The sequence below is a fragment of the Leptonotus elevatus genome, chromosome 20 (genome assembly GCF_054856555.1).
Source record: "Leptonotus elevatus isolate MCC_2025b chromosome 20, RoL_Lele_1.0, whole genome shotgun sequence".
In the NCBI taxonomy this organism is placed as follows: domain Eukaryota; kingdom Metazoa; phylum Chordata; class Actinopteri; order Syngnathiformes; family Syngnathidae; genus Leptonotus; species Leptonotus elevatus.
The window spans coordinates 8368441-8393452 of NC_141258.1; the positions used below are offsets into that span (position 1 = coordinate 8368441).

Here is a 25012-nt window from a genome sequence, read left to right on the forward strand (position 1 = left end):
GATTTTGAATGACTTCCCAAAAAAAAAAAAAAATAGAATGTATCCAACAACAAAAAAATAAATAAATAAATAATACAAATGGGTTTTAGTTGTTTTTGTTTTGAGACTTGACTTGGGGGTGGGGGGGAGAATAAGCCTCAATGAGGAAAATCAGTTTTTTTTTTAATGAGTGCACAGCAATAGCTCAAAGATAATTTAAATCATGAATAATTCATATATCATTAAATTATGTAACACAACAAAATTAAATACAAAAAAACACATTATTGGATTTTTTTGTGTTTAATGAAGTAAAATTATTTTACATTGTGTATAAAATAAATGCAAGACCCAAATATATGCATAAGAGAGTCAACACTGAGATCTATGTTCTCTAAATTGTATATTATACTTAAATTGAGCTCTTTTTATACTAGTGAGTGCATATCACAATTTTGCACTTAATAACAAATTACTAATTATCTTCATAAACATAAAACGTCTGTAAAAAAAATGATTTAGGATTGATTAGCATAACATGTCTATAAAAAAAATCATTTCGCACAATAGCAAAACAATTAGTTTAATTATTTTATTTATATAAAAAATATATATTCAAAATAAAGATTTCACCCCCACAATTATTATTTATGTAAAAACAGGATTGTATAAAATGACATATTTAATGAATACCAGCATAACACAATCAAACTGATTCACACCCACTAACAAAAACAGAAACAAAAATGTTATTTTTTTTAACCAACACATGACAAAGCGATAACTCAGCAAAGAACAGCAACATGTGCTGAATGTGACGTCGACGTAACCGTGACAAGGAGCGTTCAAAAAAAAACTTCAACTCACGTATTGTACGCCTACTAGCGATAGCGCGGATGATAGCACGCACACATCAATCACCACGACGTCACTCCCACGGGGCCTCGGCGTAATCGTCAACCGTGGCGTACACCGCCAGTTCCTCGTACAAGTCCCTGCCTCCGTACTCCTCGATGGTCAGGCCCTGCACACGCACACGAACACGCGCGCTGCAATACGTTGTAACACGTGTACCTAATGTTGTGGCCAAGCTCACCTCGTAGATGTGTTCGATTTCAGGCTCGTCGTAGATGCGCTCTCTACTTTTCAACTAGTTACCCCCCCCAAAAAAAAAGAATGAACATGAGAGGCAATTCAAAATGGCTGACTTTCCTGTTTGATTTCCGACACGTTGTGATACACATGAACGCAATTTGTAGCGACGACACCTAAAAATGATACAATCATGCTACGAGCTAAAGCTAACAAGCGACCTGCGCTGTTTTTTTGTCCTTCTCTCACCATTTTGCGATTGCGTTGAAGTAACAGTGCCACGATGACGGCTAGCATCAAGCCCTGAAGGACAATCAAGCCGTCCTTCATGTTGCTTCGGTGCGTTGCCTGTGCTCGGTTGACGGGCCCTGGTCAGGAGGTGAAATTACAAGTTGATTGTTTGATTAACATGAGCCATTCCATTGGAAAACAAACTGGGATGTTTAAAGGGGAAATTAAAAAGAGCTGCAGGAATTTCTAGCAAGTGTTTCGCTGTGTTGTACATGTGGCAGCAATCTCCTATATTTATACATCTGGGCTTTGTGGTCTATAGGGCAGCAAGACCCTTTCTTGTGTCAGGAAAAACATGTCAGCCCAAAGGAGAAAAAGTATCTGGAGGAACTTGTGGCAAGTAGTTACAGGGAAATTATACAAACTGCATTGTACATGTAAAAACAATCTCACAAAAAAAACAATCATTAAACAGTTATACTTTTTATCACAAACAACTTAATTTTTTTAAATAGATTTTCCAGGAATTGTTGTCCAATGTGGGACAACCCACAACTCAATCCGTATGAAGAAAACAGGAGGTGTTTTCACCTGATAAACCCCTAAAGACTAAATAGTTCACGTTTGATTATAAAAAAATTTAAACACCAAAATTTTAATGAAAAGGTTTTTTTTCCTCTCCAAGATGGCAGATTGCCGTCATACTTAGGGCACAACCAGTGCTTGCCACAAGTCCTTGCAGCAAAAATAAATTTCCAGGCAGGGGATTTTTTGTTCCTTTTTAAGAAAAGAGTAGCATCTCACCACGCTAAGATGTCACAAAATAAACTTATGAAGAATATGGGAGATTGCTGTCAAGTGTAAGTCACAGCCAGAACTTGCCACAAGTTCCTGCAGCTTCTTTTTGCATTTTCAGGCTGAAATATATTTTATTTGTAGTAAAGAAAGTCTAGAATTTTTCCACTTTTTACCTCAAGCCAGACATATGAAAAACATGGGAGATTGCTGTCACGTGTAAAACACTTGTACTTGAACTGTTGATGTCATGTTCATATTAACTCATTCACTGCCATTGACGTCAAAAAATTCATTTGAACTATTTCTACTAGTCGAACTTTTTTTTCAAACTTTTCTTAACAAGAGTATGAAAACCTAGAAAAAAATATTGTACATTTAGAACAGATATTTAAAATAATAATTATCGCGAGTTAATGATTGAAGTCATACAATTAATTCCGATTACAATTTTTAAGGCGAGTACAATTTTTAATCGGTATTAATCGCATGACTTCACTAGTTAACTCACGATTAATCGCAAATTTTATATCTTTTCTAAATGTACAATAAAAAAAATTCTAGGTTTTCATACTCTTGTTAACAAAAGTGAAAAAAAATATTAAACTAAAAGAAATAGTTCTAATGAATTTTTGACGTCTATAGCCGTCAATGGCAGTGAATGAGTTAAATGCAGAAAGCCATTTTTTATTAAAAAAAATAAAATAAACCACTGTTTGGAGTTTCAACCTACTGGCAACTTGCAGCTGAGTGCCGCCGCCCCACGTCTCGTTGATGCGGCAGAAGTAGACGCCGCTGTCCTCAAAGCTCAAATCGTGCAGGATGAGGAAGGCGTTGTGCGTGAGGTCTTTGTCGCGAGTCACGGCGTCTACCAGCGGGCGCCACTGAGCGACGTCTTGGTCGTAGCGGGCGGCCTTGTACCAGCGCGCCTCGGCCGGCAGGTGCTGCTGGGAGGACGCGCAGTAGATGGTGACGAACCGGCTGGGCCTCACCCCGTAGAAACGCGGCTTCTGGGTGATGGAGAGCTCGCGGCTCACAGCGGCTGAGCGGACCAAAGTCATGTTATTAAAAGGTCCGCTTTTTGAAAATGATCAATCCAAATCATCCCTGAATCCTTTCACTCTGTCTAATTACAGGTCATTTCTTCACTTATTTTTTCAAAAGGTATCTATAGTTTGTAAAGTCAATCAAAATCGACAAAAGTGAACTAGCCAATGCAGTTAAAAAGAAGGTGCAGGAATTTCTGGCGAGTATGGTGTCATCCATGTGACAGCAACCTGCCAAGTTCTTAATATGTTTGGGCGATTGAGTGGCAATGATTTTCTTAGAAATAAAAACATCCCAGCCCCCACAAAAACCCAAAATAAACTACAGGACTTGGTCCTACAAGAGAAAACAATCTGCCATAAAACAAGAAATAATTTTCCATTAAAACATTGTGCTATTTGAAAAACAAATCATTTGCTTTTATAGAGAATTATAGATTATTGTAAGATTGTTGTCATGTTTCCCGTACGCTTCTTTTATATTTCAAAGTAGGATGTGTGATGAATTCTATAATAGAAAAGACTTGTGTCTAATTTGCCACCACCCGATTTAAAAAAAGAGTATTTATAGAATATATTGTTGTAATCTATAAAGCACAAAAAAAATCAGATGGTTCATGTTTGATTTTGTGGAAAAACTACCAAAGTTCTATGGGAACTTCTTCTCCAAAATCGGAGATTTGCGTCACATGCAAGGCCCAACCATCACTTGCCAGAAGTTCCTGCAGCTCCTTAGTTTTTCCTCATAAAAAAAAAAAATAATTATATATATTATTAACATGAAAAGGCTTATGTTTTCCTACCCTAGAATTCCACAACCCAAACATAGTAAAAATATAGGAGATTGCTGTCACATGTAGGACATCCAGTACTTCACACAAATTCCTGCAGATTCTTATTATATTTTAAGGCAGTGATGTTTTCTCCATGACGTCTTACGTCTTGCTACTTCATTAGCGCATGCAGACTTACGAAGAATACGGGAGATTGCTGTCACGCGCAGGACAAAACAGGCAAGCTTTTTTTCAGAACTAAACTAGCCTAATAAAATGATCATTTTTAATAGGTTACTTTAGTGTCAGTGTAATTAAGTTTGTTGTTTTGGTGAAAAGTCACATCTCAATGCCATGGCCACAATTCCTTCTCACAGTACAGATCATATTTATACACACATAGTATATCTATCTATCAATAAACACACACTATAAAAAATACATACATGAAATTAACAATAAGTAAAATAAGGCTACTACTAAGACTAACTTCCCTTTTTTCCTCCAGATGTCCAGGAAGTGAAGCGAGTCACCAAAACAACACACAAAAACAAAATACTTATTTTTACCTGACATGTTGAGCAGCGTTAGAGCGCACAATCCACGCAGAAACCAGCACATGTTTTGACATGCAAAGACACAAACACAAAAAGAAGGATTAATCCGAATTGTTGAACAAAATGTGCGTGCGAAAAGTGGTGACAGTGTGCAGTCATGAGAAGAGTAGTCGTACTTTCACTTGTGAGGATGCAAATAAGAAGGCGGAGCTGGTAACACACACACAAAAAGTCAAATGAGTATATTTATATCCCATAAGGCATTACAATAAAATATTACTCTTTGTTGTAAAAAAAAAAAAAATCTCTAAAGCTAAATGCTTAAATGTGTGGGAAAAAGTACAAAAGTTTTGTAGATTACTGTCACATGCAAGGCACAAGTTATTGCAAGGGTGTCACTACCCTGTAGCCCGAAAACGCAGATGTATAAAGAATATGGGAGATATATGCTATATGACACAGCTTACTTTGCCAGAAATTCCTGTAGCACGTTTTTTTTTTTTTCAGGCTTGGATGTTTTACTTCATAAGAAAATATTATTGCCGACATATAGCACATGGACAGACATCAATATTTATTTAAAAAAATTTAAAAACAGAGGACAAGAGCCATTAAATGCCACAGGTTCCTTATGCTCATTTTAGTCTTATAGATTGGCATTGTCTATCTAGCAAGAAAATGATTCTTGCCAACCTAATAGCCTCCACATTTACTTGCCAGAAATTACTTTTTTTGGGCTGGGATGTTTTTTTTCCTAGAAAAAAAATCTGTTTACCACTGTATAGCCTAGACTTACAAATAAAACAGCAAATTGCTGGCACATCACAGCCCACATTGTAGTGCTCTCCATGAAGAATTATTATTATTATTCTTTTTAAATTAACGTTAAACAGTTTGGGGACGTTTTTTCTTTCGTTGTGATAGTTGCACCTCGAGGAGACTTGTGTTGCAGTTTTACATGGCGGCCGCTAGATGACGCCCTTTACAAATCTCAAACCGGAAAACACTTTTTCTTTTAATTCTGAATTCACAATAACAAATAATACACAATTCAGACGGTATAACGCACACGGTTGGGCATGCAACTCCACGGCATCCCAAATGTAAACAAAGTTTGAGTCAGCATTAAAATAGGGTGGTCAAAGTTCATTTCTTCCCTTAGGACACACAACACAATACAACTGCTTACGTGTACCTAATATTCAGAGTAAGACCTTTTCAATTAAGACAGAAAGTGAAACAGCCTTTAAAGAGTCACAACAGCATCAACGTGAGGCCAAAAGCGACTTGAAGAGTTGACCTATGAATAATATGGACACGTAAACATGAGTTCTGCCCTTTCAAGGCCTCCTGGCACGACAACAGGAAGTGGACAAAAACATCTATCTATCATAAGCGCTGATGGATGAAGTTCTCTTTTAGACGCTCATCATCTTCATCGGCTGCAACTGGACCTGGACGGCCCAAAAATAAACATAGTGCAATATTCGGGCGGCTCTTGCTAAATGTTAGCCGCCGCTAACGAACCACACAGCGGCTTTAATATAAGTACAGTAGTATCAAAGTGGGGAGTTCATTTAACACCTGACGCACACTTCTCCTGTCAGTTGTTGCTATCTGGCAACTATTTTATATAATTCATACCAGACATGTGGAATAGCTAATCTTTCGCAAAACGTATTATCCAAAAGGCCTCTTCAGTTCTAACTTTTAGGTGTGGAGTCCTCCTATTTATGTTTTGTTCCATGTGTGTTGTCACTTGAGGATTTTTGTTGTTGCTAGGTGAGGCTGGAGAGTGACCATATTTTGTATACCAAGCGGTGGTTCACCACCCTGGTGGCAAAATGGCTCCTTAGTGGCCCCTTTTTCAGTGTAGTGAGACAATCTCGTAAACCGTAAACTACATTCTGTGTTTGGAGAGAACCTTTCTGGTTTGACAGACTCCTCCCTCCTCTCTCATCTTTCAAAGCAGGTCTACCAAAGACATAAATAAGAGTTCAGATCTACTCATTTAGAACTGAAAATGCTTTTTGGATTAAAGGTGAAACATGTTCAGCAACTAGGAGGAGTCCAGTTTCTTCGATTACACTACAAAAACTGAAATCTTAAGTAAGATATAATTTCTTAAATGTAACCAAAATTTGCTTATTTTGTTCTGGCAAGTTATTTTTACTCAACTGACTAGCCAACATCAAAGGCTCTGAACTGGGGGTTTTCGTGAGTTGTATTTTCTTATTTTAAGATTTTGCATGATCTAGTAAAAAGATAAATGGAAAAAAATACAAGTGTGAAAACAATCAAACAAAAGTGCGATAAAGCACTTTATTGAAAGCATTTTTTTTCTTGTAAAAATCATCAGTTCGTAGTTTCGTTATATTTACTAAGCTCATTTTTCCTCTTTCCGGTAAATATAATACCAGCTCAGTGGTCTAGTGGTAGCGGGTCTACCCTCAGACTGGGAGGTTGTGGGTTCAACCCCTGGCTGCGTCATACCAAAAGCAATTGAAAATGGGACCCGTTATCTCCCTGCTTGACACTTGGGCTAAGTTGGCCAAAAAAAAACAAGAAAATAGTTCTACAGCTTGAAAAAGGTCAATATTACCTGGTTTTAGAGTAAAAATAAGATTTTCAAGACTGCTGCTGTTGATACGGGCCCAGTATTATCTTACTTTTCAAAATCTTGCAGGTAAATTTAAGTAGCATTTTCTTGTTCTGCTGGCAGATAATTTTGCTTATTTGTAACAATAATTTTCTTATATTACTACATTTTTTTCTTTCATTTTCTACTGTCCTTTTTTGCAGTGCTATGACCTTGATGACTGAGAATCGACACAAAGATTTCGGTTATTGACATAATAGTGAAAAGAATAAATTCACATGATGAACAAAAGTATAAAGTAGAACACTTACTTCTTCGATGCTGTTGTGTTTATACATAAGTGTGACATTTTACACCCAACACTCACTTCTCCTGCCAGTAGCAAGCAATCAATTCCGGGACTCCCAAAAGTCATCTTAAGACCGCTCTGGAGAACTCGCACACTACAAGCAAGCCTTCTTGCATTCATCGAAATAGTCATTGGAGTTTTCAGGGAGGATTTAGTTGAAATACAGTTGAAAGTGCAACTTGGGAGTTGGGATCCTGCGAGGCAAAGTTAGTAGATGAATAAAAAAGTGTTTCGGTTACACAAGCGACTCTTTGACATGTTTTTGAAGGCTGCTGATGACTCGATCTGGCTCAGGGGCAGAATGTAGTACCACCTCATTAGTGATTTCCACAGGTACTGCTATGCCACTTGACCCAGGAGCGCCAGGTCGGGTTCCTGGCGCCGCCAGAGTCTCAGATACTTTCCCCTTGGCGAGGTACGCGCAGCTGCCATAGAAAGCTTCCATTTTGCGCGCAATCAGTCCCTCCCTCTCTGGCGGGTCTTGGTCCTGGGCGGCCCCTCTCTTGGAGCGGCGCAGGAAGGCGGCGTGACGGGTGCCGCGCCGCAGCAGGTGGCTCCGGTAGGCCCGCTGGATGACGGTGGCAGCCCACGCTTCCTCCTTGTGGCGGACGGTGGTGGTAATTGGCGCAAAGGAATCCGAGGTGGGGTTGCTCTGGAGGAACTTGGTCTTGATGCTCTCCCGCATGGCCGCCATTTCCAGGGTGTCTCCCAGCACCATCTCCGTGACGGCCATTAAGATGTCCAAGCAGTGGATGCGGTCGCCGATGACCAGCGGGAGGTCCATCTGGATCAGACGAAGGCGGTTAGGCTTGGCGACCCTCAGCGGCTCCTGCAGCGCGTCGCAAAAGTCCGAGAGGCGGGCGTACTCAATGAACATGGTTCCGTCCGTGTCGAACTTCTCCCACGTCTCGTTGAACATCTCAAAGTCATCCTCGCACAGCGCGTCGCCGCTCTCCTCCTGCGCCACGTTGAAGTTCTCCAGGATGATGGCGATGTACATGTTGACCACCACCAGGAAGGAAACGATGATGTAGCTGCTGAAGAATATCATGCCCAGTCCGGGGCTGCCGCAGTTGCCCCTCACGTCCGTGCCGGGGTTCTCGAAGTCGGGATCGCAGTCGGGGGGCTCCCGGTTGAGCATCGGAAGCAGGAGCCCGTCCCAGCCGGCCGAGGTGGTGATCTGGAAGAGGCAAATGATGCTCCCGCCAAACGTCTCGAAGTTGAAGATGTCATCCACGCCCGCCTCCTTCTTGACGTATGCAAAGTTGGACATGCCGAAGATGGAGAAGATGAACATGATGAGGAAGAGCAGCAGGCCGATGTTAAAGAGGGCGGGGAGTGACATCATCAGGGCGAAGAGGAGCGTCCGGATGCCTTTGGCTCCTTTGATGAGACGCAGGATGCGACCGATCCTGGCCAGGCGGATCACGCGGAAGAGGGTCGGCGACACAAAGTACTTCTCGATCAGGTCGGACAGCATCGTGCCTGCAAGAGAAGGACTTTCGTGAATGGTAGAGCGTCACATCGATAACGGTAGCGGACGCTCACCAGCGATGGAGAGGATGACGACGATGAAGTCGAATACGTTCCAGCCGTTGGTGAAGAAGTACTGGCGCAGAGCGAACAGCTTCAGCACGCACTCGGTGGTGAAGACCGCGATGAAGGCGAGGTTGACTTTAAAGAGGAAGTCGTCCTTCTCAGCGCTTTGGTTGTCCGTCTCCACCATCATGGTCACCATGTTGAGGCAGATGAGCACCATGATGAAGATGTCAAAGAACTGCTGACTGATGAGGTCAAACACGAGGCCTTGGAGGAAGTTCTGCCAGGGCGGGATTAAACACAAATCCAAGAGGGTTAATTTAGGGTGTTGACAGCAGATGTTGACATCGTGCCACACATGCCGAACTGAGGTCTTTAACTCATCCACATCCAACACTGTCACGGAAGCAGTATTTAAATGTCTTCATAAAACGTATTGCAGGGAACAAGAATTAGAGCACATTTAAAGTCCAATTTCTGACAAATAATAAAAAAAAAGAGAACATACGGTGGGACGTGGAATCGGCTTCTGCGGCTTCTTGGAACCGAGTTTCTTCATGGCTTCATAGTACTTCTTCTGCTCCTCCGTCATGAAGATGTCTTTATCTCCAAAGTGCAGCGGCAAATGTCATTATTATTATTAATATCATTATTATTGCCACATTTCATGACAAAAATGCGATTGAAGGGCATGCATTGCAACACTCATCTTTTTCTTTTGCTGGTTGAAGTTGTCAATGATGACACCGATGAAGAGGTTGAGCGTGAAGAAGGAGCCGAAGATGATGAAGATGACGAAGTAGATGTACATGTACAGGTTGGTCTCATACGACGGCTGCTCCTCCACCTGAAGAACAAGAATTTGCACATTTTGGCTCATTTTTTGTCCCTAACGCCGCTGAAGAGCGAAGGTTAACTGTACTTACCTCTCTAGAGTCAACAGCAGCATACATGATGTCCATCCAGCCTTTAAAAGTTGCCTGCAAAAGGTATCAGAACGTGTTTATTTTATTTTTTTTAAGCACAGAACATTCCAGAACGAGCTCCACGTACCACTTGGAGCAGCGACAAGTAACCTTGCGCCACATTGTCATAGTTGACCTTGATGTTGACCCAGCGGGCCTCCCCCGTGGCCTCCTGCAGGGCCAGGCACTCGCTGCGGTTGTCGACTTTGGCGACGGCGAAGAGCTCCTCCGAGGTGGTGTTGATGCAGCGGTAGAACTTGCCGGCGAACATGGTGACGCCCATGATGCTGAAGATGAGCCAGAAGATGAGGCACACCAACAGCACGTTGAAGATGGACGGGATGGCGCCTACCAGCGCGTTCACAACCACCTGGGGGCGTTAAAAGCGAGGCCATGAGAATCTGATGTCAATGCTACACAAGAAGATTGATTTCTTAACACTTACCCGGCTGCACGTCCACACGGTGTAAAGCATGCAAACTAGGAGAAACATCACACGTGTCAAAACAGCCATTAAATGTGCAGTAGCTCAGTGGAGATACACACGCAAAAAAACTGTTGGGTCAAAAGTAACCCAAATTGGGCCAAGAAGGTACCCAACTTTTTAAACTTTTTTAACAATCCAAAAACTGGGTTATTTTGTGGGTCATTCATTTGACCCCATTTTCTGATATGCTTAGTCCCAAATTAAATTAATAACCCAGAAATCAAACCAATTTTTGGGTTATTCATTTGACCCAGCTTTTTGGGTCAGTTGAATAACCCAATTGAATTGGGTGAAAAATTAACTGATCGAACTTTTTGATGTCGTTGGGTTAAATTAAATTAATAACCTGACAAAACAACCCAATGTATGGGTTGTTTTGTGGATTATTCATTTGATCCAACTTTTTGGGTTAGTTGAATAACCCAATTGAATTGGGTCAAAAATGAACTGACTCAACGTTTTGAGATATTTAGCCCCAAATGTTGGGTCAAATTTACTAACCCACAAATCAACCCAATTTTTGGGTTGTTGTGCATGTTAGGGTTGGTTTGTGGGTTATTCATTTGGCCCAACGTTTTGGGTTAATTGAACAACCTAAAATGTCGAGTAAGTAAATTTTTGACCCAATTTGGGTTAATTTTGACCCAATTGTTTTTAGAGTGCACAGTTGAAGTGCACTGCATCATTCTGACAGGCTATCAAATGTCATCACATCAATAGCTTCTGACAACCAAACGTGCCAATCTCAAGCATGGCCGCTTTTGCACCGCTTACCCGCATGCCTTCAAATCTGGACAGGGCGCGTAGAGGCCTCAGCGCCCTCAGCGTTCGGAGGGATTTGATGGCCCCCAGCTCGGAGTAACCCAACCAGTTGGCCACCAAACTAATCAGAGAAACCTGCAGTGAAAGCAGAGATAGCTTGTGACCTGCCAGACTCTCGTCGGAACCTCAGAGAACTTACGTCAACAATGAAAAAGTCCAGCCAGCACCAGGCGTTGGTGAAGTAGGTCTTAAAGCCGTATGCCGTCCATTTCAGGATCATCTCCACGACAAAGACAAAAGTGAAAACTTTATCGGCATACTCCAGGATAATTTTGATGATTCGCCGTCGCTCGAGGTAAATGTCTTCAAAAGCCTGCCAAAGGATAAATGAAACATGACTATGTCCCAACAAGTCACATTTTGACGCGTTTCAAGCACTTACCAGAGCGCCGCTGCTCAGCAAGATCATGAAGATGATGAAGGTTTCAAACCAATCGTGCTCCACGATAGCGAAGCAGGTCCTGCGCAGCTTCCACCAACGCTTACCTCTGATGGTGTCGACGTCTATGGTGAGGCAAGGCCAACGCCCCACACAGTCTGAGGCAAGGAGCTCGGGTTAGACATCAGAAATTTGTCCATTTGCTTCTATATATATAGTGTTTATCGCAGGTGATGTGTTCCAGACCAAAATAAATGTAAACAAAAAACAAAACAGTTCTACAAGATTTAAATACATGTATTGTATGAAAAAGCTAAATACAAATGATCTGTACTTAGCCAGTGATTCTATCATATACCACTAGAGGGAGCCTACATAGTACTGTTGGTACTACAACATTTTGAGAATCACTGTAATCTAGATTGACCCGCATAAACCACACATTTGCGTGATATAGTGGGTGATTACATGACAGAAAATGAGAAAAGTTACACAAATAAATCCACAATGGATTGGGCATTTACAGCAGCTGTATCAAACTCATTTTAATTCAAGGGCCACTTTCACCAAAATTTCATATGAAGTGGGCCAGATCGGAATGTCTGCAGCCTAATAGGAACATGTAAAAATATATTTTTTTAAATTCGGTGCAAATAATTACACGTATATCCTGAAAATATTTCCATTTGTTATTATCTTATTGCCAAGTAACTTGAATATTTTTTACTAAAATTTGCGCAAAATTTTTGCATCAAATTTTGAGTGACAACCAAATTTTAGAATGTCATTTAAGTGGTCGTCAGTGCGCCATCCAGTGGGCAAAAATTTGCAACAACTTTTGCAATTGTAGTGAAAAACTGCAGTTTGTGTTCTGTCCTCACGGGCCAGATTGGGCCCCCTGACGGGCCGGTTCTGGCCCGCGGCCTACCACTGCTTTACTGTATATCGTATTCATACTGTCAGTGAAGCAGGCTTCTGGCTCCACCGGCTCCGGCTCTTCCTCCTCCTCTTCCTCCGATTCAGGCTCGGGTGGCTGATAGTCCGCCGTGCTGCAAAGTGACACGTCGGCATCCTCCGTCGCCACGCCCATCAGCTGCTCGGGCACAGCAGAGACACACTGCTTAATTTAAACAACACAAAAGATGACTCTTTTTTTTTTGGAAGAGAAAAACTCACTTTGACTTCTTTTATACGACCTAGCTCGTCTTCTAGGCTTTCCTGAAGGAAAAAAAAAAGTTGCTTTTTGACAGTTTAGCAAGACTGGCTCACAGTTAGGATGATGTCATTCTTACACTATCATGAAGGCTATCTCCACAAGTGGACGCATTGGAGTCGTAGTCATCATCATCATCCAGGTTTTCAAAGTCTGACTCTCCTTGAGCGATGGGCACACTAAGAGCACGCTCTCCGTCCAAAACAGTGCCAGAAGTCCGTCTCGGCGCCAAACAGTTTACCATCCCGTCTGCCTTTTTGACCTCTCCACCGGCGTTCAAGTCGTTCATCTCCACCGCTTCGGTGTTAGCGTCCTCACTGGACTTGGGTTTTTTGTCCAGGATTCTGCGAAGCATTACGGCGACGGCCGCTTTGAGCCAGTCGATGCCTCGTGTGATTCTCACGACGGAGATCTGGAGGTTGTTCAGCTCGCCATCGTCATCCGCCGTCGACAGGTTGTCGCCACTGAACGAGCTGAGCAGCAGCGCCAGGAAGAGGTTTAGGACCTGAACAGAAAATAGAATAGACAAACTTTATTGTCATTGTATGGTGTAGATACAACAACATTTTGGTGTAACTCCAAGTTTGTGTTTACAAAAATATTGTAAAACTAATTTTACATTCTAGACGCCCGCTGAACGAGTCTTTCCATTCAAGCAGGCTGTTAGCTAATAGGGCTAGCTGCTTCCCCGTTTTGCTATCTTTATGCTAACATGTAAAAAATCTTGGATTAAGCAATATGATCAGCGCTCGGCCCTAAACGCTCATCAATTACAGTCGAACATGTCGTCTCCGATGACTCGCCATCACACATGGCTCAGCAGCTGTTTGTTGCCGTGCTGGCAGGGCGCCGACCTGAGCTGGATCTTAACACATACTCAAGGTCAAAACCAGCATTTGCTGTCCCAAGTCGTTGGATTTAAATAGAAGGCTTCCACGTGAAGTGTTTTGATTTTTTTTTTTTTGTATGCATACGTAGCGAGCTCAGGCCCCCATGAGATGGCGATTTGAGGAGGCGAGATCATCTGGAGAATTTTGGCACTTGGGGGTCGGTGCTTTTCAGCTCTTCTTGCTGATGAGCCATTTCCTTTTCATTTCTATGAATAACCTACCAGGAAGTGGTCATGAGAGAGCACACTGAAATACTGGGCATGAGTGCACGGACGTTTTTCTTTATGGGAAGCCAGGAGAGAACATCACTCATTTCGACGTCAAGTTCTGCTGGCCTGACTGCGGCAGCAACACTTACAATGGGCCATCTAACTGCGTGACTCGGCTGGTGCAAAGTTATGTTGTTGACCGCACCTGATCCAGCTCTCATATGTAGCGGCCATTTTTACAAGAGGATGCACTTATTTGACATTATCTGTAAAATTGGAAAAATCTATCATCTCTGTGTAAGTGTTGGTAAAATGTTGTTTGGTATAAAATGGAAATTCCAAAACAATCCCAGAAGGAAAAAACTAACAAACACAAATAAGACAAACAGGAAGTGTTTCTAAAGTTACAGTTTGACTCACCACCAAATTCCCAATGACCATGACCATCATGAAGACGATGAGGCACATGCCCGCTCCGGACACCTCCATGCAGTCCCACATGGTCTCGATCCATTCGCCGCACAGGATGCGAAAGACGATGAGGAAGGAGTGGAAAAAGTCGTTCATGTGCCAGCGCGGCAGCTCACAATCCTCTGAGATCTTGCATACGCAGTCCTTGTAGTTCTTGCCGAACAGCTGCATGCCCACCACGGCGAAGATGAAGACGATGATGGCCAGCACCAGCGTCAGGTTGCCCAGGGCGCCCACCGAGTTCCCGATAATCTTGATCAGCATGTTGAGCGTGGGCCAGGACTTGGCCAGTTTGAAGACGCGAAGCTATCGCCGCACAACAACCAGGAAGACAAACAATGAGTGATGTGTAAGGTGCTAACGTAGTTGGAGAGTGGGCGGGTGGCGCTCACCAGACGGAAGGAGCGCAGGACCGAGAGCCCCTGGACGTTTGCGAGGCCCAACTCGACAAGGCTGAGCGTGACGATGATGCTGTCGAAAATGTTCCAGCCTACTTGGAAGTAATAGTAGGGGTCCATGGCGATGAGCTTTAAGACCATCTCCGTTGTGAAGATTCCAGTGAAAACCTAATAAAAAGTACAGAATTGCAGCAGGATTAGCATTAGCAAGTTTGGCATGTTTGGCTTTTGTACGTGCTCCGATGCATACTCTGGAAAAGGCGGACTATAGCCCGCCACGATTTAATAAACTTTGTCAAATTTGGAATGGCCCAGCAGCACAAGTGGGTCCTAAAATGTCACCTCCTCACCAGGTTGCCCACGGAGAGCATCTCATCAAACTCTTGGGTCATGGGGTAGTGCTCCATAGCCATGAAGAGCGTGTTCAGCACGATGCAAATGGTGATGGCCAGGTCGAAGAAGGGGTCCATCACGATGACGTACAACCACTTTTTGAGGGCTAACCACGGCTTGCAACAGTTCCACTTCAGGAAAATGTCGGCAAACTTGTACCAGCCCGGCGGACACGGTCTCTGAGCGTCCTCCAACTCTGAACACACAGATGACATCTTTGACAAACTGTTGTAAATCTAAAAGTTTATTGTGTCGATGTCAAAAACAATAGGTGAGAATTAGGTGGAATTCCAGTGATAAGAGCACTAATGCCAACAATGTTAGAACATAGAAATAGCTATTCTAATGCTACAAAAGCTAATACTAAAACATTGACTAAGTGGCCAATGCTATAAACGTTACTATTAAAGAGTAACTCCTAATCTAACGCAGCAAAAGTAACTGCAACTGCACAGAAAGAAATAAACAGGAATAGACAGGCTAAAGCTGAAACATCTAATACTGCAGACAGGACGTTCTACTGTAAATTTACAAACGTTAATATTCAGGAATAGTGAGGCCAATGCTAATTAGTTAGTAATAATTACTTAATCAGAACTAATCAAGGTTAATGCTACAAAATCCACAGCAATTGCCAGGATAATGCTACAAAAAGTGAGGCTAATACCATAAAAGCTAACATTCGATACAAGAACTTGAAGAAGTATGAGGTTAATACGCAGGCTAATGCTACAAATGCTAATGCTCAGTTGAAGTTGGGATATAATGCTACAAAAAGTAATCCAAAAAAAATAGGCAGGCTAGTGCTACAAAGGTTAATCTAGTTTCTATAACTGTCATGTGTTGTCTTCACCAAGGTGATAACAATATGATATAGTTAAGCTAATGCTACAAAATCAATTCCACATGAATTGCAAGGCTAATGCTACAAAAGCCAATGCTGTACACAGAAGGGGCTAGGTTAATGCTTGGAAAGTTAATACTCAGGACTAGCAAGGCTAATGCTACAAAAGCTAATCTAGTTTCTATAATTGGCGTGGGCTGTATTCACCAAGGTGACAACAACAGTGGGAAAGCCTCCAGACTTAAGTCGCATGCGGTGTCTTAATTTTCCAAAATTGAATGAGCGTATCCTGGCAAGGGGTGAATGTTGACAGAGATCCTTACTAAAGCGTGCTAACGAATCCATTAGCCTGGCTCAGTGCAATATTATTATGCCCGTGTTACCATCTCAACTTCTCTTCAAACTTGATGCCACGTTTATTTCCTCGCACCCGCAAAGGGCTTAACACCGAGCGGATGGGAACGTAACCGAGCAGAAGTTGAGGTACCTCCCATGGCGCTAGTGGACCTCTGCCTCTGCTCGTCCGGGTTAAGATCATCTGGATTAAGCATGCCTGGAGACCTGTCCCGGAGCTCTTCGTCTGCAGCAGACTGTAAAACAGACCGTCTGAGATAGACCCTCACATTTGAATTGGAAGCACATTGGACTTGGGGCAAAAAATGCCGGACACTGACCACTTCCATGGTAGGCGAACGGACCATGAGGCTCGGGACCATCCTGCCGTTACAGTCTTTGACAGCTTCGTTCCGCTCCAGGTTCAGCTCAGAAGCTGAGTGGTGACTTGGCGACTTGTTGCTGTTTAGAGATTCTCTGCTTCCAGAACGCTGAGCCTGGCAGGCACAAGAAACTTGATAAATGTTACTTTGGCGTAGAAGAAGCCCACCGAACACCAAGACAACAAACAATAGACCTAAGAACAAACATTCTGAGTCGGGATGAAATGAAAATGTCAATACAATAAACAGGAACAGTAAAGCTAATACTACGAAAGGCAATACATAAGATTAGGCAATCTTATGTATATTAACATTATTACTCAAAAAATTCAACAAGTAGCAACATATGCTACACATATAGAGGTTAATATCACAAAAGCTAATAGGAATAGCAAGGCTATTGCTATAACGGCTACTACTCAGAATAGCAAGGCTAAAGCTAAAAAGGCTAACAGTTATCAAGGCTAATGCGCCACATTTTAGTATACATAAATAGTCACTAGTCAGAAGAATGCTATCAAAGCTACAAACACAGGGATGGATAGCATAATGCTACAAAAGCTTACACATGGGAATAGCCACGCTAATGCTATAAAAGGTAATGCACAAGAATAGCTATGCTAATGTTCCTGTAATGTTAAAGCTCCACCATTACATAAATAGCTAAAGCTAAAGTAAACTAAGATAAATTAAGCTAAGCGCGCACCTGCTCCTGGCTCTTGAGCTGCTCGAGGATGTGCTGAAACTCCTCCTCTTTCTCCTTGGCCTCGCGCAGCGTGGCCTGGTTCTGCTCGTCGTACGCCATGGCCACCACCGCCAGGATGAGATTGATGAGGTAGAAGGAGCCCAGGAAGATCACCACCACGAAAAAGAGCATGTACGTTTTGCCGGCCGCCCGCAGGATCTGCGTTTGGAACAAACGAGAAGCTACGACAAATAAGGAGGCGTTCCCCGCGTCCGGTAAGAAGGAGAAGAAACGCTTGCGGAATTCCAACCATCTGGAAGAGGTTTTCCCAGTAGTCCTGGGTCATGAGCCGAAAGAGCGCCAGGAAGGCCCAGCCGAACGAGTCAAAGCTGGTGTAGCCGTAATCTGGGTTCCCGCCGGCCTTCATGCACGTGAAGCCTTCGGGGCAGACTCTAGAGAGAAGTCATGGAGGTGAAATGAGCGGAGACCTCAGCTTAGTGCGAGAAATGAGAAGAAAAGAACTTGACGTCGTACCCAGCATCAGAACTGTTTCCACATACAAGAGGACCTTTGCTGCCTTCCAGAAAGTAGTAGTTGTCTGCACGGAAACAACACCAAACACACAGAGAGGAAACAATCGAAATTCATGTTTTGGGGAATCATTTCGTTTTTTCTTTTTTATCTTCTTGATTGTTTATGCAACATACCCGAGTTCTCGATGTACTCCGCGAAATTGAAGGTGCCGTTGGAATAATCGCTCCCGTTGACACCGGTCTGGTTATAAAGCGCCATCGGCTCGGAGACGTTGAACCACTCGGCGGTGTCGTTGCCGTTGATGGGCCAGCGCACGCACTTGTGCCGCAGGTTGCCCATGAACAGCTGCAGGCCGACCAGGGCGAACACGGCCAGAGCGAAGACCGTCAGAACCATCACGTTACCCATTTTTTTCACCGACTGGATCAACGCGCCCACGATGGTTTTAAGACCTGCCGGGGAGATGAACGCGTTAGTTAAACGAAAAATCTGGTAGTAAATTGAAAACGCAGCGTACCAGGAATAACAGTGATGGTTTTAAGGGCTCGAAGCACACGGAAGGTCCTGAGGGCGGACACGTTACCAAGGTCAACGAACTCAGTGACGTACCTGTGAGAGATATCAAAAAAAAATATCTGAATCTAAGCTTCGGGTTGGATTGCATGCTTGTGTAGCTTACGCCATGCTGATGACCATGAAATCCAGCCAGTTCCACGGGTCTCGAAGGAATGTAAACGAGCCGATACAGAAGCCTCTGGACAACACTTTCACGGTGGCCTCGAAGGTGTAAATCCCAGTAAAAGCGTACCTGTGGATGGAACGGAAACGCTTTGGCATCAAAATGGAACGTTCACAAATACGATCACAAATGACTCACTCGACGTTTTTGCTCCACGCTGGTGGGTTACTCATGGTCATGAACACGCAATTGGATAGAATGGTGATCATGATGAACATGCTGAATAATTTAAGGACACACGTTAAGGAAACAAGTATGGAATTGGGAAGCGGGTTCAAATGAGCAATGGCGTTAAGGATATGAATGTATGAGGATTTTGATGGCTCCTCTTCTCACACCGCTGAAGGGGCTCAGGAGGTAGCACGCCGGCTCCGCGTTGAACCTGTAAATCGTGTTGCCTCTGCTAAGCACGATGAATGTCTGGAAAGCATAAACGTGACAGTTGTGAAGATACATTTTACATTCTGTGCCATTCATGAAAATGTTTCTGTATACGATGCGAATCTTTATTGTCACTCAAGAACATTATTTTAAGTCAACCTTAAACATTTCTTGACAATAATATGTTATGTGTGACCTCACGAGTCTAAACATGATGTTCTGATTAATATTACATTTGTGGAATATGAGTTATGAAGCAAAATCCAGCCTTTTTTATCCATCTCAGGGGGCGGCCATTTTGCCACTTGCTGTCGACTGAAGATGACATCACAGTTGCTCAAGGCTCAGGCAACGACCAATCACAGCTCATCTGTTTTCTGAAGCAGAGTTGTGATTGGTTGTTACCTGACACCTGAGCGACTGTGATGTCATTTTGCTCGACAGCAAGTGGCAAAATGGCCGCCTTCTGATATTGATAAAAACTGCTGGATTTCGCTGCTTAACTCATATTCCACTAATGCAATATTAACCAGAATGCCGTATTTAGATGCGTAAGACTGCATAGAGCATATTATTGTCAAGAATTTTCATTGGGGTTGACTTCCCCTTTAAATTTGGTTTACTATATTCTACGACAATTTAACTCATTCACTGCCATTGAATGACGTCAAAAATTAATTTGAACAATTTCTATTAGTTTAACATTTGTTTCTACTTTTGTTAACAAGAGTATGAAAACCTAGATTTTTTTAACTGTACATTTAGAACAGATATAAAATTTGTGATTAATCGTGAGTTAACTAGTGAAGTCATGCGATTAATTACGATTAAAAAATATAATCACCTGACGCCCCGAATTTTTTATAATCTTTAAGTCGCGTCAGGCCATTACATTTTTTTATTGTAATTAATCGCATCGACTTCAATAGTTAACTCATGATTAATCACACATTTTATATCTGCTCTAAATGTACAATAAAAAAAATTCTAGGTTTCCATACTCTTGTTAACAAAAGTGGAAAAAATGTTAAACTACTAGAAATAGTTCAAATTAATTTTTGACATCTATCGCCGTCAATGGCAGTGAATGAGTTAAGAAGCATGTTTTTCTTTTCTGTGTTCCTGTAGCAGTCAGCAGTCAACACACTAAGCGCTTCAACACTGCCCTCAATCATCAACTGATGACATGTCAGGATCAACTTGGGGTTCGGTAACTTACTCAAGAACATTTGGGCACATGTGACGTGATCACAGGGGGCTTAGGTTTGAACCCACAACCTTCAAGTCAACACGACATGAGCCATGCTGTGCCACACAAACCCACTGTTACCAAAAAGTGCAGAACCAGAGGCCCAACTATTTATATATAGCCATTCAATTAGATTTTTTTTATATTTCCTCTAAACCGCAACAGCTTAACTGACCTTCTGAGCCTTGTAGAAGGGGTCCAAATCCTCCAACGGCGTGTTGACGATCTCCGCCGGAGGGTCTCCGTAAATCCACGGCAGATTCTTGCCCGCTTCCAAGTTGGCGTTGGGGGCCGCTGCCGCCTCCTCCTCCTCCACCTCAGCCTCGTCATGTCCGTCTACTCCGGCTGCCTTTTTTCGCTTTTCCGCTTGAAGCCTCTCGATCTCCGCCAGCGATTCCCTGGTGAAGTGGCGGAACGCGTCGGCGCCTGGGGGAGGGAGCAGGGGCGCCATCTTGGCATTGCGAAGAGCTGCCGCCGCGCCGGGGTCACCCTAGAAAGAGCTGCAAGGTGGGAGATCAGTTGAACATGGCAGGTGAAACTGGGGTGGGGCAAAATGTGGTTATGACAATGTGTTGCATCGTTATGATTGGCTAGTGGCTACATCAAGTCAAGTCAGAAGTAAAGTAAAAAATAATCTTTACAATAAGAATGTTCTAATATTGCCGTTGCAGAATATGAAATAAAAAGCAAAATCCATCCATTTCAATTCATCTCAGGCGGCGGCCATTTTGCCACTTGCTGTCGACTGAAAATAACATCAGAGCTGCTCTCAGGGAACGGCCAATCGCGGCTCACCTGTTTTTCTGAGTTTGGTCATGTGACTTTCACAAGCCTGTACCTGAGCAACTGTGATGTCATTTTCAGTCGACAGCAAGTGGCAAAATGGCCGCCCCCTGAGATGGACAAAAACGGGTGGGTTTTGCTGCTTAATGCATATTGTACAAAGTTTAGAGTACTGGAGTGGCATGGGACATAATGTACAGAAAATGTTATTAGAGAAATATACAGTAATCCATCATTGCCTATAGTTGTCACAAGGTGGTGCTAGAGAACTACTTTTCTATTAGTTGGGGCTTTGGTCTGTCTTAACAGAAGCTTAAAGGCTTCAACTATTTCCTTGGCACCAAGATGCCACAAGATAGCGCCAAAGCACTACTTTTCTAATAGACAGTGCTTTGGCAGCAACTTGAGTCCAATTTAAGACTAGTAGTGCAAACATTGCACCATATGAAAATTATCTTTGGTACGTGCTCATGTCTGTTTTTTGGTGGGACCTAAGTCGCTAATTGCTTTTTGGAAAAATTGCCGCTGGACGGGGTCAGAAAAGTTGCTAACTGTAATGAAAATGTCGCTAATTTGGCAACACTGATTGCGTTATTCTAAACTACCTCCATGAGCTGCCCCCCCCCCCCCCCCAAAAAAATAAAATAATTGAAATCGTCCTGAGAATTAAAGCCAAATGAACCGATAAAATCCATGAATCACCCAGCCCGAGTTCATGCATGAATGGTTGGTACCGAGCCCACACACATACACACATATGTAGAGATTGAGTGATAACACAGCAGATGATGAATTCCCACATGAGAACAGGATTCGATGGCTACCCAGCTGCTAGCGGCTGTCAAGACGCAGCATCGTGTTACAGGAGCCGAATGACTGCGCTCATTCCTTCCCGGCCCGCCTTCACATCCCCTCCCGATAAACTGCCCGGATCGCCGACCCGCCACGTGGCTACAAGACACCTGATCGTTCACCAGCAATGTTAACCTCAATCGCCTCGCCGTATTTTTCTCACCCAAAGTTTCCTGCCGTTTCTCCTTGTCCTTTTTATTTGCCTTGTTGTTCAGTTTTCGCAGTAAGGTGAAATTAAATTGTTATGGTCCACAAATGCATTCAAGCGCGACATTCGCCGTGCTCCCTTTTCCTGCTGCGTTCTCACGGGGTCAAATCGCGTCTCTCTGCTTCGTCTGCATTAACGCCCTGTCAGCCGCCAATTAACCCTAGTATTTCGAACCCTATAGGGAGCCGCGGACCTTTTAAACCCCCCCCCCCCCCCCATCGCCTGACTAATTCCTAGCTTTACACCTACAACAGGACTATCATCATAATTGGCCACTTGGGCCCTGTGGGTCTGATGTCTCTGTAAATATCTGCATGCATCGTGCTGCTGCTGCTGCTGCTGAGAGGGCAGCTGCTAGCACGACCGCGGCATCGCATACCCCGGCGAGCTGTAAAGACCAGAGCTAAGCCGGCACGTGCGCTCCCGAGGCCCCCGCGGACATACTTGTGTGATTAATAGACTTTGACGGAACACCTCGCAGCTGTGTCTGCATTCCTGCAATAAAATCAAAGGTTAATTAATGAGTACTTGAATGGGATGCTAATTGGCCTCGTGGTCTCGCCACATGTGTACTCCGTAAACAAACTCAGTGCCGCTTAGCCTCTGGCAAGCTGGATGTCACAGCTAGCGACATGCTTTTTTGGCGGTACAGTACGTCACACTTGGTCCACAATGGCATCACGCCAACATGATTGTCAATGGGGGACCACGCTGGTGCTGTTTTGTCCCCTTACTTTACCCAAAGTGAACCAAACCCGTGACCTTAACCAACGTATGTACCAAAACGAAATTCCTGGCATAGCGTCACGCACCTACGACTCCGGGTATTCGCCCAACAATGGCATACAGTTGTGTATTTTGTTGATATGCAGCTTTTCAAACAGACTCTGACCCATTTGGCCTTTGCTCTAATGGCCTAGTAATCCGAGTAGATTACATGTGGGAAAAATAATATCCTATCCAAAAGGTGAGGGGGGGGGGGGGGTTGGGGGGTGGCGATATCAAATCAAATGTGTATGACCAATCTCACCCTGAATAAAGAACCAAATTTGATTAAAGACAACCACTGCAAGTTTATGTTCACCTCACTTCACCTTTTCAGTTCCCTGGGAAAGCACGGCGGACGTGGCCAAGCTGCACGGTCACATGGTCGTGCTTAGTGAAAGAAACCCAAAACCCATACCCTTGCCGTCCAAGAGTCCACCCAACATGTGAGAGCAGAGGACGCAAACACACTTTGGTTGGGGGAGGACAAAAACATCTTCAGGCTTCGTTAGGGTCCGCAATTGCTAAGTGCAGTGTGAAAAAAGGCCTTTAGGAAGCGTAATAGCGGAGGAGTAGCTTGCCCATCAGCTGATATGGAGCATGACGAAAGATTCCAGAAGAGGTCAATCAGGCAGGTGCTGGGCAGTGTTCTGGCCATCTACCGTATCTAGCTAACTAGTATCTCAAACTTTGGCTCGCAAGACAAAGCTAAAAAAATAAAATAAGATAAACCAAATGACGGTGCTAGGAAAAATCTGTCATAATTTCTGACAGCAGGAGCCATTTGATAAATTGACAGCAAAATAAATAAACACTACTTCCGTTAAAAGCTTCATGAGGGTCACGATTTGCTAAGTGCAGTGTGAAAAAGGCTTGAGGCCATATAGCACAGCTTCAGTTTCCCACTAGCTGATATCAGCAAATTAGCATGATGGAAGATTCCAGAAGTAAATCAGGTAGGTGCCAGGCAGTTTTTTTCGGGATTTGTGAAAGATTGATTGATTTCCACATGTAATTCACATGAAAACACAGGCTTTACTCACAAATGCTAGCAAAGTTACATATTTCGCCATAACAACGGTTCAAAACTTGGAAAACCCCTGAGCTCCCCTACATTAGTCTAAGTTAAGGTATCGCTGTATAAACATTTTGAGGGGTGGGCGTCTATTATTCACACATTTTTGCTATTTGGTCCCAAATCACCGTGAATATTGAGGGTTCACCATAAAGTGAGAAGGAGAAGGTCCACAATGGACATCAAGATGCGGAGCTCAACACACACACACACACACACGCGCGCAAAACCACTACAGAGAATCCCCAAGTCTCCCCATTCCAAATATGACCCCGAGCTCAATTACAGGTCTATGTTTATTAATAGAACAAATGTGCGCTAACTATAACTTTAATTCAAGTCCAATAACTGCAACTGAGGCCCCAAACAACTCGAACTTTCCCATTTTGGAAGTAGTGACAAAAAAAACAACAACTTTTGAACTCACAAAAAAAAAAAAAAGTGGCTGTATCATTCCCCCTCAAAATCGAGCTACAGGGACCTCCACACAAACATCTCACCTCTACTTTAAAAGATTTCAACCTGTAGCTTGAAAATTTTGACTGTAAGTTAATATATGTGAGAAAGAGAGAAGAGAACACACGGGAAAGGTAAGAGGTCAAAATACCTGGCACGGTACAGCAAAAGATCCCACAAAATCCAATCAAGTGAACAAGAAGGAGAATAAATCCTGTCGTCGTCGTCCCACGCACTGAGGAGGACGTGGTTGTGGTTCCTGACTGCCCCGGCCGGCGGCAGTAGTAGTGTGTCTTTGTGGGGCAGCTGTTGTGACGCTAACGCTGACGCAACCACAGCATCTGAAACTGGAGGAGTCGCTCCTCCATGGCAGGTTAGCATCATTCACATCTTCCTCTTGGCGTCCATTATGCATCCAATTTCCCGAGTCCGGAAGTTTGGAAATGTATAGGTATGTAAAAAAAAAAAAAAAAAACCGTTATTTTTTAAAAATATTCTATATTTTCTTATAATAATAATAATAATAATAATAATAATA

At 43.2% G+C, this 25012-nt stretch overlaps 2 protein-coding genes across 3 annotated transcripts; both read right to left on the reverse strand.

Moving 5' to 3' along the window:
- Positions 1 to 306: 306 nt before the first annotated feature.
- On the reverse strand, positions 307 to 7621 carry cd79b (CD79b molecule, immunoglobulin-associated beta). 2 transcript variants are annotated; one of them, XM_086065049.1, is made up of 5 exons: positions 4486 to 7621; positions 2831 to 3139; positions 1321 to 1439; positions 1076 to 1129; positions 307 to 1003 (listed from the first exon to the last, which is right to left on the reverse strand). In XM_086065049.1, exons 1-5 carry the CDS (start codon positions 4535 to 4537, stop codon positions 908 to 910), a joined length of 630 nt encoding a protein of 209 aa, XP_085921175.1. In that variant the 5' UTR covers positions 4538 to 7621; the 3' UTR covers positions 307 to 907. The 2 variants fall into 2 exon arrangements, with proteins under 2 accessions (XP_085921175.1, XP_085921174.1); XM_086065048.1 differs by having other exon boundaries at positions 307 to 1129; positions 4486 to 5342.
- On the reverse strand, positions 5468 to 24884 carry scn4aa (sodium channel, voltage-gated, type IV, alpha, a). The gene is made up of 27 exons (XM_086065050.1): positions 24626 to 24884; positions 20511 to 20835; positions 19005 to 19125; positions 18844 to 18931; positions 18646 to 18774; positions 18484 to 18575; positions 18140 to 18418; positions 17967 to 18030; positions 17743 to 17884; positions 17454 to 17651; positions 16706 to 16861; positions 16519 to 16621; positions 15145 to 15383; positions 14789 to 14962; positions 14346 to 14702; positions 12906 to 13331; positions 12790 to 12831; positions 12571 to 12706; positions 11617 to 11771; positions 11374 to 11547; positions 11187 to 11309; positions 10014 to 10295; positions 9887 to 9940; positions 9670 to 9807; positions 9469 to 9573; positions 8970 to 9240; positions 5468 to 8906 (listed from the first exon to the last, which is right to left on the reverse strand). The coding sequence occupies exons 2-27, from the start codon at positions 20784 to 20786 to the stop codon at positions 7657 to 7659; spliced, it is 5574 nt and encodes a 1857-aa protein (XP_085921176.1). The 5' UTR covers positions 20787 to 20835; positions 24626 to 24884; the 3' UTR covers positions 5468 to 7656.
- Between the last annotated feature and the right edge of the window lie 128 nt (positions 24885 to 25012).

Excerpts from the sequence above, each read along its gene's own strand:
- cd79b (XM_086065048.1), bottom strand. The coding sequence starts at position 4,537 with ATGTGCTGGTTTCTGCGTGGATTGTGCGCTCTAACGCTGCTCAACATG. Across the intron at positions 3,140-4,485 it reads AACGCTGCTCAACATGTCAG|CCGCTGTGAGCCGCGAGCTC; the intron begins GTAAAAATAAGT and ends TGGTCCGCTCAG. Across the intron at positions 1,130-1,320 it reads TTCAACGCAATCGCAAAATG|TTGAAAAGTAGAGAGCGCAT; the intron begins GTGAGAGAAGGA and ends GGGGGTAACTAG.
- scn4aa (XM_086065050.1), bottom strand. The coding sequence starts at position 20,786 with ATGGCGCCCCTGCTCCCTCCCCCAGGCGCCGACGCGTTCCGCCACTTC. Across the intron at positions 18,031-18,139 it reads GGAGTACATCGAGAACTCGG|ACAACTACTACTTTCTGGAA; the intron begins GTATGTTGCATA and ends GTTTCCGTGCAG. Across the intron at positions 17,885-17,966 it reads GGAAACAGTTCTGATGCTGG|AGTCTGCCCCGAAGGCTTCA; the intron begins GTACGACGTCAA and ends ACTTCTCTCTAG.